Genomic DNA, 11,552 nt, shown 5'->3' on the forward strand with positions numbered 1-11,552 from the left:
GGTACCTTTGCGTTCATCCCAGCTATTATCTGTGTATTCTGTCCAGCCTTTGGTACCTATGCATTCGACACCCTTGGCACCAAGCATGTAATATAGAGTCAGGTATCATTAGCATCAACTTTTGTACGCCCACCAATGGTACCATTAGCAGCTCTGTCAATGCAGCTACTGCATTGGTACTGATCTCTTACTCAGTACCACAGGAGGAGGTATACAAGGGACCTCTCAATAATGGATGAGCGAGAGTCCCCACTCCTCATGGGTACTGAGCACCTGTAGGTGCTGAGACCCTGATCTCTGGATTACCACCTCCAGTACTGCAAGACTTTACACCATTTTCTGTGGGTGTTACCCCATAGGACTTGATGGAGGAAGATAAGGAAGACTTTCAGTCGGTCTCTTCTATTTCTGTTCAGGATTCTCAGACATGTCTCTCCAGGAAGCCTTTGTCTGATAGTTACAGAGAGGATCACGCTTGCTATCAAGGGTGGTGGAACCAATCCTGCATGCCACACCCACTTCTGTATGGGCTCCGCAGTGGGGAATATTGGGCTGTCTATTAACAGCAATTTGCCAGACCACTGGTACCATCTGAACAGAGGCCAGAGTTGTTCAGCTCTCCCATCCCCAACCTGTCCCCCCCCTACAGGAAGAGACAATTGAGGAACAGGAGGCTAAGGTGAATAAGGAGGTTACCCCTCAAACATATATTTCGTCCTTGTCCCTTGACGAGGCCATCAGTCCTTGGGAGATGTTTTTCTTCTATTTTGGAGGAGGGGACTGTTCTGTGCATTCCCTCCAATGCCACTGATATTAAGGGTGATGAACAAGATCAGATAGGACAGGGTTATCCTTACAGTGCTGACCTGGCTGAGACAAGCTTGGTACTCTTACCTGCTTCACCCATGTGCTCAGCTGTCATTCAAGCTCCCAACCATTCCTCATCTCCTGTCACAGGATGTGGGTCGCGTGCTTCTTCCCACCCTAGAGGTTCTCTGCCTCAGAGCATGGCTCCTCGATGGTTCACAGGGTTATAATCCTCCTGCTCTTCAGAAGTACAGCAGGTATTACTGAATAGTAGAAAGACATTAATCTGTACTACTTACCTGCAGAAATGGAAGACACTCTTCCATTTATGTAGTCACTGCCTTCTGCTTGAATCTGTGTCAGTTTCAGTCATCCTGGATTACCAGCTGGATCTAAATAAATCAGGGTTATCAGTTAGCTCAATTAAGGACCATTTGGCCTTAATATCAGCCTTTTAACCTCCATTAGAAGAGTTCTCCATATTTGCTAACCCTGTGTCATCTAAGTTTGTAAGGGTTTGGGGAATTTCTATTCCCAGATTCGAGACCCCATCCCAACATGGGACCTCAACCTGGTACTTAAATACCTTATGAGATCTCCATTTGAACCTATGGCAACCTGTTCGCTCTTGCATTTGTCTATGAAGACGGTCTTTTTAGTAGCCATCACGTTGGCCTGTAGGGTCAGGGAGATTGGAGCTTTGATGGCAGGCCCCCTGCCATCTCATGGCGTTCTTTAAGGACAAGGTCTCTTCATGTCTATAAATTCTTGCCTGAAGTTCTACTGGAGTTCCATCTCCATCAGTCCATTCATCTGCCTGTGTTTTTCCCGAAGCCACATAGTTCCCTATAGGAATCCTGCTTACATACCTGGATGTTAGAAGGGCATTGGTGTTTTACTTAGATAGGACCAAGCAATTTAGAAAGTCATTGTTTCCTTTGGAGATAGCTCCAAGGAATCCTCAATTTCTAGTCAAGGACTACTGAAGTGGATTTCTGGATGTATTATTGCTTGTTATAAGGTTACTGGTGTTCATCCCCCCAGAGCGTTATAGCACATTCAACCAGATCACAAGCAACTTCTGTGGCGCTACTGAAGAATGTACCAATATCTGAAATATGTAGAGCCACTACACAGGCTTCAGTACATACATTTTTGAAACATTAGGCCCTGATCCAAGCTGTCAGATTCGAGATAGCACTTGGTTCTGCAGTCCTGTCTTCAGTTCTGGACTCTATTCTGAAATTCCCTCCTCCATTTGGGAATACTGCTCAGAAGTGGAGGACTGATAGGGACATTACTTGAGGATGAGGTTACTCACCTTGTGCAGTAACTACGGTTCTTCAAGATGTTTCCCCCTGTGAATGCTCCACTGCTTGCCCTCCGCCCTCTCTTCTTCAGACTGTTCCTTAAGGGATGTTTGGGTGGAGAAAGAACTCAGCGTGGTTTGCCTGCACACTCCTATATAGCCTTGGTGTTCAGCACGAGGACACATTGGGTGCATATGCATGCTGAACGGATGCTGTTAACTATAAATCTCCGATCAAGGGCATGAGCACCTGAAGTGAAACACCCATAAGGACACGCATCTTGAAGAACCACAGTTACTGCACAAGGTGAGTAATCTCTTCATATATCCCTTTCTGTGTTACAATTATTTTGTATTTGCATTTGAAAAAACTCAGAAGGAAATGAAATGTATTCATAATACTTCTTATCATGTCTTTCACTGTAGATCTCACATGCTTTGTAAACATCAGTGTCTTAAGCCTTACACCACTCCTGTGAGATAAGGAGGTACCATTTTATAAGTGCGGAATCTGAGGCACAGGGCAGTGAAGTTACTTGCCCGAGATCAGTTGCAGTCAGGATCCCAGAAATAGGTACAGGGTCAGGGCTTCATATAATCATTCAGCAAGGATTTCATCCCCACTGGCATCTCAACTGTTTGTTTATTTTATAAATTATTGCAGAAAAGTAATTGGATCAGTTACCTCAGCTTATTCTGGAAGTCCAATAAAATATAATTTCTGCTGGCACAGTTTTCCTGATTGTCCACTTTCTCCACCAGGGAACTGAAGTGAAGTTACACAGTAGAGATATCTCTGCCAGTAACCGCTGTATCATCTTCTAAATTACTGAACCTGACTTTTCGGTTAGCAGTTTTGGGGTATTCTTGGAAAATTCTTGCAAGGCACATTTTGTATTTTGATTAGAATTTTTTCATATACTGTGCACATCTTATTTATGATAGTTTCTAGCATGAGAGATCTGGTTCCCATGCTTTCATCCTTCTGAGGGCTATCTGAGGAGCAAGTACTGCAAACTCTACTATACACTTTTCTTTAAACCTCTACTACAAAAAAGATGGCATATTTTATAGAGAACTAAAGTTCAGGTACTTCAAATAATGAAATACTAACTCACTGTACCAAAACCGGTAAAAAAAAAGTGTTACATGCTGTGTTATTTTCAAGAACTCAAATAATAAGCAGCCATGTTGGACAGTACAAAAAAAGAAAAGGAGGACTTGTGACACCTTAGAGAGAGACTATGGTGCCACAAGTACTCCTTTTCTTTTTGCGGATACAGACTGATACGGCTGCTACTCTGAAACCAGTACAAGAAAGCATACCTTGACTTCAAGATTTTAACAATAAGGTCATTCTGCTGGTATCTCATATTATCGGGAGATGATTTAATTTAATTATGCATATTAAGAACAATGATGGTCAAATGTAACTGGCATTTAGAAAAATTTAGCACATTTAAACCTTTTAAATTTTCCATTCACGTATCCTCTCACTTTTTCTTTATTATCATACCAGGAAAAAAATAGAGATGGCTTTCTGTTTGTGGTGTCAGAATCTCATTTTTACAATATATCCAGATATATCCATATATCCAAGTGAATGGGCTTCACTTACAAAAATGCATTTTTAAAAAATTAAATACAACATTATTTCCTCTTGCTTGTTTATATACCAACCTCTTTTTGCTGAGTGAAGTAGGAAAGAGGAAATGTTTTAGTTTGTTCAAGGTGAAGAATACATGATCATTCCACATGGTTTAAACATACAGTGTTTATTTCATACATTTTTAGTTCACACATGTTAACAAACATTTATTCATTTGGTTCTTGTAAAATGCATAAATGTTAATAAAAATAAGTATTAATAAAAACAGTCAGTTTAGGATTAATAAATAAATCCTGTTGATTAAGAGTGAATCAAGATAATACATGTATAATTTTTGTTCTTGAAACAATTTGCAGTTGTATTTTATTTTTAAAAGAAATACAGTTTGTTTTGTTTGTTTCAAATAAAAGGCTTTTGCTTTGTTTCCTTGCAGGCAAGGCCTTGGAAAAGGCTGGAGGGAAAGAATTTTTAGAAACAGTAAAGGAGCTCCGCAAATCACAAGGACCTTTGGAAGTTGCTGAAGGTAAAAAGGGTGCTATATTATCTTTTTGTATATATCAGCTTTTCCTCCTCCCAAATACTCATTCCTTTCTCCTGCCACTCTGATCTCTTCTTGGGCTAATCTAGGGCTTTGTCTACACTAGGAAATATTTTTTAAAAAATCTCTCTGGTAATGTAGAGGCTCCTATGCCTTCCTTCTAACTGGTGCTAGTATAGGGGACATACCTGGATGAAAGGGAGGGGGCTAGGATGCCCCTGTTCTGTGCCCATCATATGGCTTTGTTTTTTAGCCCCGTGGCGGTAGTTAGGCTGCCTTAATTTACATGAGAGGACCATTTCTGCCCATATCAGCCCCAAGATTGGGGGAATGCAAAGGTGAGCTTTATGACCTTTGACCTATCCTGCACCCTCAGACTTGAACATTGTGTGTTCCTCAGCCATAGCTAAGGATCTAGCTCTCAGTATAATATATTAAGTATAAAAAGAGCAGTAGTTCACAAGTTACCTTGTATTAAACCAATTTTATTAGAACTAATAATCAAAGCAGAAGTTTTCCCTTACTGTACTTTAATTCTTTGAATATAATATAGATGTAAATCTTGTGATTATCTTTTTCCTTAAATTGCTATTCTCCCACCCCTGGCACAACAGCTATATTATAAAATATATAATTCTGAAAGAAATACTTGTGGAAATTTTAAAATATCTGTGGCAATGTATAGCTCTGAGCTTACTTTGTGGAGGTTGCATCTTACTTGTGAACAAAATTAACTGATTTATAAGGGTTGAAGATGGAAAAAAGATTATATACAATGTTCCCTACAATACATTTTCTAATACATTGTCCAGTCTAGTGTCTCAAAACCACAGAGAATGGGTGCTTTAAATAGTCTCATTTTAAAAATCCCCCAAATAAATAGCCTAGTTTTAAAAGTCCCAAGCAAAGGGCCATCCACAACTACCCTTGAGAGACTTGCTACAATTTATTTTACCTCACTGTCACACTGAGTCTTAAACACTTTTGGAGTAAACTGCTTTTTTACCCATTAGCATCAATGGAAAATAAATGGTCTTCATTCAGGTAATCTGTTGCCAGGGAAGATAACAACCCCAATGAAATGAATGTATTTTACCATTTGTGTTGTCACATGCTATGCTGGTATTTTTAAAATTGCCACTTTCATTATTTTAGATGCTAATGTATGATACTAAAAGTTTTTAAAATGGCTGGAGCTCTCCTGTAAATACTGTGCTCCATCCCAAAGGTGACTGACTGTTTGTTAAGTGGTAGATCAGAAAATTCTTGTGTATATTTTAAGTAGCACCACTCATAGGTAACGTTTCTCAACATTTTCCATTATAATATGAGTAAGGAGTAGAGATGTTATTTTACCTCTGTTTTTGGCACTGTTGTGAATACTGTGTCTAGTTCTGGTGTCTGCAATTCAAGGATGTCGATAAATTGGAGGGTTTAGAGAAGAGCCATGAGAATAATTAAAAGATTAGCAAATGTGCCTTATACTGATACACTCAAGGAGCTCAATGTATTTAGCTTAACAAAGAGAAAGTTAGGGGGTGACTTGATTACAGTGGATAAGTACCTGCATGGGGAACAAATATTTAATAATGGGATCTCTAATCTAGCAGAGATGGGAATAACACAATCCAATGGCTTGAAGTTGAAGCTGTACAAATTCAGACTGGAAATAACGTGTACATTTTTAACAGTGAGAGTAATTAACCATTGAAACATCTTACCAAGGATCCTTGTGGATTCTCCATCACTGACCATTTTTAAATCCAGATTGGATGTTTTTCTAAAATATAGTCAAGGAATTATTTTGGGAAAGATTCATAGCCTGTGTTATAAAGGAGATCAGACTAGATGGTAACAATGGTTTCATCTGGCCTTCTAATCTACAAATAAGACTCTGTTTTCAGTTGCTCACAACTTTGCCAAACTTTATCCATTTCCTTGAAGTTGAATGGGACCCTGGAGAATTGGATTCTATTGCAGCCTCTGCCACGAAGTTCCTATGTGATCCTGGGCGAGTCACTTAAACCAGACTTTTCATAGTTGGGCACTAATTGTATGTTCCTCGTTTTCTGGGTGGCCAATGTGAGACACCTGGTGACAGATTTGAAGAAGTGCTAAGCGCTCACAACTGCAACTGAAGTTGATTGGAACTGTACTTTCAACATATAAAGTGCTATTAAAATATTAAGTACTCTGAAAAATCACCTCCTAGATGTCTCAAGTTGGACATTCAAAACTGTTGGACACTTTTGGCCTTAATCTCTTTGTGCCTCTATTTCCCATATGTGAAATGGGAATAATAAAACTATCTAATCTCAGAGGGATGCTGGGAAGATAAATTCATTAAAAATCTGTGAAGCATTCAGATATAATTGAGAGAGCACCATAGAAATGCCCATCAGAAAATTAGTAAAACTGTATTCAGTACAGAGTTTGAATGATGTGTGTTAAATAAGGCCTGAGACCACAGACTGAATGAGGATAAAGACAAATATTAAATAACTAACCATTCACTGAATGAGGCCCAGATCCCGTGGGAAAAGTATCTGATCATGTAATTAAACAACTGTATCTTAACGTATAGCACAAGGGGGGCAATTAAGGTTGCAAGTGCAACCTTAATTCTGGAACATATCCTGATTTTTGAGTGCTTGATTTTGCAGCCTTAATGTTCTTGTAACAGTTTTCTGGAGTGAACAATAATTAGTGTTGTGAGTGAAGTGCTTTGGGATGGAAGGTGTGATAATTATAAAATGATTATATTAGAACAGGGGTGGGCAAACTTTTTGGCAAAACTATATGGAGGGCCGGGTAGGGCAGGCTGTGCCTCCCCAAACAGCCTGGCCCCTGCTCCCTATCCGTCCCCTCCCACTTTCTGCCCCCTGACTGTCCCCATCAGAACCCCCAACCCATCCAACCCCCCCTGCTCCTTTTCCCCTGACTGCCCCCTCCTGGGACCCCTGCCCCAAACCATGCCCCGGGACTCCACCTCCATCCAACCCCCTCGCTCCCTGTCCCCTGACTGCCCCAACCCCCTATACACACCCCCACCCCCTATCCAACCTCCCCATCTCCTGACCTCCCCGCCCCATCCAACCGCCCCCTGCTCCCTATCCATTGACTGCCCCCTGGAACCCACTGCCCCTAATCCAACCTCCCCGCCCCCTTACCATGCTGCTCAGAGAGGCAGGAGCTCACAGCCACACCGCCGCCCTCCCTGGCAGGAGCAGCAGGCCAGAGTGCTGGCAGCGCAGCAAGCTGAGGCTGTGGGGGAGCGGGGACAGTGGGACTATCCTACCCGGCCGGGAGCTCAAAGGCCAGGCACGATGGTCCCGCAGGCCGTAGTTTGCCCACCTCTGTATTAGAAACTAATCATCGCCTTTTCTTTATGTATTAGCTGCCCTCAGCCAGTCCAGTGGACTAGCAGCAAAGTTTGTGATCCATTGTCACATCCCACAGTGGGGTTCAGACAAATGTGAAGAGCAACTTGAGGAGACTATTAAGAACTGCTTAACAGCTGCAGAAGACAAGAAGTTGAAGTCTGTGGCTTTCCCCCCTCTCCCCAGTGGCAGGTATGAATCTTTACCCAGAAAAGGCTGATATATTATTGCAAATTGACAGCATCTGTGGCAGGAAGGGGGATTATTATAGAGGCCAGATTCTACTTCCATTGAAGTCAGTGGCAAAACTCCAGTTGACTTCAGTGGTGCAGGTGCAGGCACAAAGTGCTCTTCTTGAGTAAAATGGTATGAAGTGTCATTTGTGCATGAAGTTATCAATAAAAAAATCTTTATAATAAATTATGTAGAACATAATCTAATAAAAAGGAGATTCAAATCTAGTAGATCAAAAATTGGGCCTACCAACTATGCTTTGTGTTGTTGGTGAATAATTCTTACTTTCTGGGCCTAATTTATGACTGCGTTACTTCAGTTTTATGCTACCTAATCTCAGAATGGTGTTTCTCACTATAAAACTGTTAGCTTCAATGCCAGCATAACATTAGACATAAATAATAGTGAACCAAGCACGTAGTCTGCTTGAGCATCCTATGCCTGAGCAGTTTGATAGAAGAAGGTAAATTTTGGTTTGTTTATATATGTTTTCCCAAGAGCACCCATTAAACCAGATAGTGGTTCAAAATCTTTTCTTTTAGATAAAAATTGTTTTGTGTTTAGAGTGTGATTCTGCTCTGAAAAGCAACTATAAAAATCATTGTGGGATTGCAGGTTTGTTTCCCAAAAATTTGTAGATCAAATATGCTGGTTGACAAGTAAAAAACAGTGTTTTGTTATTTTTTTTAACTGCCTGCCCACTAACCCACTTTGGAGTCTGTCAGTAACAAAGCTTATGCAAGCCGATTTAAGCCTTCATTTACACTTATGCAACACTGCTGGCTACAGCAGATGCCCTTAGTTACACTTGCACCATCTTTTATGTTTGAGTTTGTAGAGTTTTAAATGATTGGACCGAAGTAAACGATTTTGTTGGTTACTTACAAGAAGGAGTAGACGTTACCCTACTCTTTCTTATTGTGTTGGCTCTACTGTGTTAATAGGAATAAAAAAAGTAAAGAAAACCTTATTTTTACTCCTAAAATGAGCAGATGTGTCTCTGAATGGACAGAAAGAGCTGATCTGATAAGTAATATGCTATTTTTACATAATCACTTTTCAAACTAGGATCATATTTTTAAGGGCTCAGGATATAAGAGTAAATGGAAATGGAATAAAATTTTAATGCATGTGTTGTTTCATTCGCTGTTTCCGTCCTTGGTTTGACTGTGTTTTAGTCTGAGTCAGGTTTGATAGGTCAATAGTGTTCTCTCCTTTTTATTATTAAATTGTAGGTTTTAAAATAAATTTGATTTATAGTTTTCAAAATAGTGTAATCTCCATTGTGACCCTCTTCTTTAGAGTGCTTGTTCATTATATTCCATGCTTGGTGCACATGCACCCCATGCACTCAAGATTGGAGTTTTTGGCCAGTAGTGTCCATTGGGGCTGCACATGTGCCGACTGTCCTTGTGCTTCTGTCCTAAAGACATAAGGGGCGGAAGGGCCCAACTGCCACTTCTCACCATTCATGGCTGTGAGACGGAGCCCCCAGTGTCTCCCTCTCAATGTATCACTTGTTTCATAATCTCTAAATGTAATAGATATTTATTAGTGTTCATTAGGATAGTTAATGTTAGTTGGATAATTACCTACTGGAACATTCTGAATAGGCTTTCTTTTGTTGATAGTTTAGGAAGTTTTTATGTTCCTTCTTTATTATTTTCCTCACTGACATCTTTTTCCTGTTAGTGGCACTTAGGGATGTCTCATCCTAAATCACATGATTTTAAATATTGCCTCTTTTGTGAGACAGCAATTCCTGTCTCTGCTGATGTCTTTTTTGTTTGGGGAATCCCATATCTCCAGTAAATGCTTCGTGTACAAATCTTTTTCTAAAAGGACTTTAAAATCTAGGGAGGCAAATCTAAAAATGATTTTATTAGACTGCTACATGGGACCAGCCTCTGATCTGGGCACAGCTGGACAAGTTCCACCATAATCCAGAAGTGCTCCAGTGAATTATGGATCCACTAGATTCGAGGCTCCATCTTCAGATTCCAGTAGGATGATTATTAAGTCCTCAGAGGAAAAGGAGCATTGCTGCTTTGCTAAAGTAAAAGGTAGATCCTCTCCGGGAACTTCTAAAAAGATGTCTAAGTCTACGTACTGCTCCCATTCAGAAGAGGCTCCATAGCCCAAATTGGGTACTGTGGAAGCTTAGAGGGAGAATGGTGTGAGACTTTGGTATTGTATGGCAGCCCAAAGTTAGCTGCCTCAGGTACTCAGACTAGAGCATCAGAGGTTACTTGAGCACCGAGTGTCAACCGAGAATTGCTCCAAGTGAAAAGGACCCAAAATTCCTTGACTTATTTGGTCATGAGTGTTTCTCTACCATCTTACAATTCAGAAATTTGAATTATCAAGCATTGTTGGTTATGGTTTTTTGAACTAAAACAATTTTTTGGATTTTACTGATAAACTACGTCAGGAAAGCAGAGAGGAATTTAAATCTTTAGTTACAAAAGGAGACTTAATAGCTAGAACATCCTTACAGGCACCTCTAGGCGCTTCTGACCCTGCTTTGCAATCCACAGCAACACCAGAAATTATGGGATGGGCACCCTGGCTCCAAAGTTCTGGCAGACAACTGTGGAGAATCTTCTTTTTGAGGGCTCAGACCTTCTTAGCTTTAAGGCTGTCGATGTGCTCCACACATGAAGAGATTCCCAAATCACACTTCACTGTCTTAGGGTTCATATACCTGGTACTAAGAGAAAACAAGTTCCTGAGTTCCCACCCAAGGTAGTTTCAGACTTCCATTTGAATCAAATGATGTGTCTGCCAGTATTCTTTCCCAAACCGCATTCTAATCAAGGAGTGTCTAGGTTGCACACTTTACACATTTGCATGTCCTCAGCGATTTGCTTTCAAAGGACCACGGCCTTCAGAGCTTTCCCAAAATCATTTATAGCATTAGCTGAAAGAATGAAAAAGTCAACTGATTTCAGGCCAGTTTATGGGTTTCAGGGTGTATTAAGCTTTGTTATGAGTTAACTAGTTTAGAACTCCCAATTATATTAGAGCCCACTCTGCTAGGGCACAGCCAGCCTCTACAATTCCTTGTAAATCATTCTCACTTTGGACATCTTTAAGGCAGCTACTTGGGATTTAGTACATAATTTTACCAACCATTACTCCATAGTGGAAGCATTGAGGTCTCATGCTTCCTTTGGCAGAGCTGTGCTGCAATCTTTATTTAAATGGACTCTGAGCACGCACCTCCACGCATCAGATCACTGCTTGGAAGTCAACAAGAATGGAATATACATGGACAAGCATTCGAAGAAGAAAAGTTACTTACCTTTACAGGTAACTGGAGTTCAAGATGTATTATTCATATGTATATTGCCTGACCCACCCTCCTTTCCCACTACTATGGAGTCCTATTGCACTGGGATTCCGCAGTGGTGAAGGAACTCAGTGGCGAAGGAACTGAGTGACGGTTGGGCCCACACCATCCTTTATGTCCTCTGTATGGGAGCATGAGAACATGCAGGGCACAGGCGCAGCCCCCACAGACACTGCTGGCCAAGACACCAATCTCACCTGCATAGGGAGCATGCACACCAAGAGTGGAATATATATGGACAAACCATCTCAAATGAACTTCAGTTACTGAAAAAGGTAAGTAACTTTTACTTTCATTTACTCTTAAACTTGAGAATACATCCT

General features: G+C 40.7%; 1 protein-coding gene across 7 annotated transcripts in view; it reads left to right on the forward strand.

The window, feature by feature from the left end:
* Positions 1–11,552, forward strand: part of LOC102934984 (core histone macro-H2A.2) — a 37,382-nt gene that overhangs the window by 23,663 nt on the left and 2,167 nt on the right. For 3 of the 7 annotated variants that reach the window (XM_043550706.1, XM_043550705.1, XM_043550707.1), the window contains 3 exons: positions 4,159–4,248; positions 7,661–7,835; positions 11,057–11,503. In XM_043550706.1, coding sequence (XP_043406641.1) covers positions 4,159–4,248; positions 7,661–7,835; positions 11,057–11,291 — 500 coding nt within the window. In that variant the 3' untranslated portion in view covers positions 11,292–11,503. Of the gene's footprint in view, positions 1–4,158; positions 4,249–7,660; positions 7,836–11,056; positions 11,505–11,552 lie in introns of those variants that run through there. The other 4 variants (XM_037903445.2, XM_043550709.1, XM_043550708.1 and 1 more) reach the window with 2 other exon arrangements.

Source organism: Chelonia mydas, chromosome 7, assembly GCF_015237465.2.
Source record: "Chelonia mydas isolate rCheMyd1 chromosome 7, rCheMyd1.pri.v2, whole genome shotgun sequence".
NCBI classification, from domain to species: Eukaryota; Metazoa; Chordata; order Testudines; family Cheloniidae; genus Chelonia; species Chelonia mydas.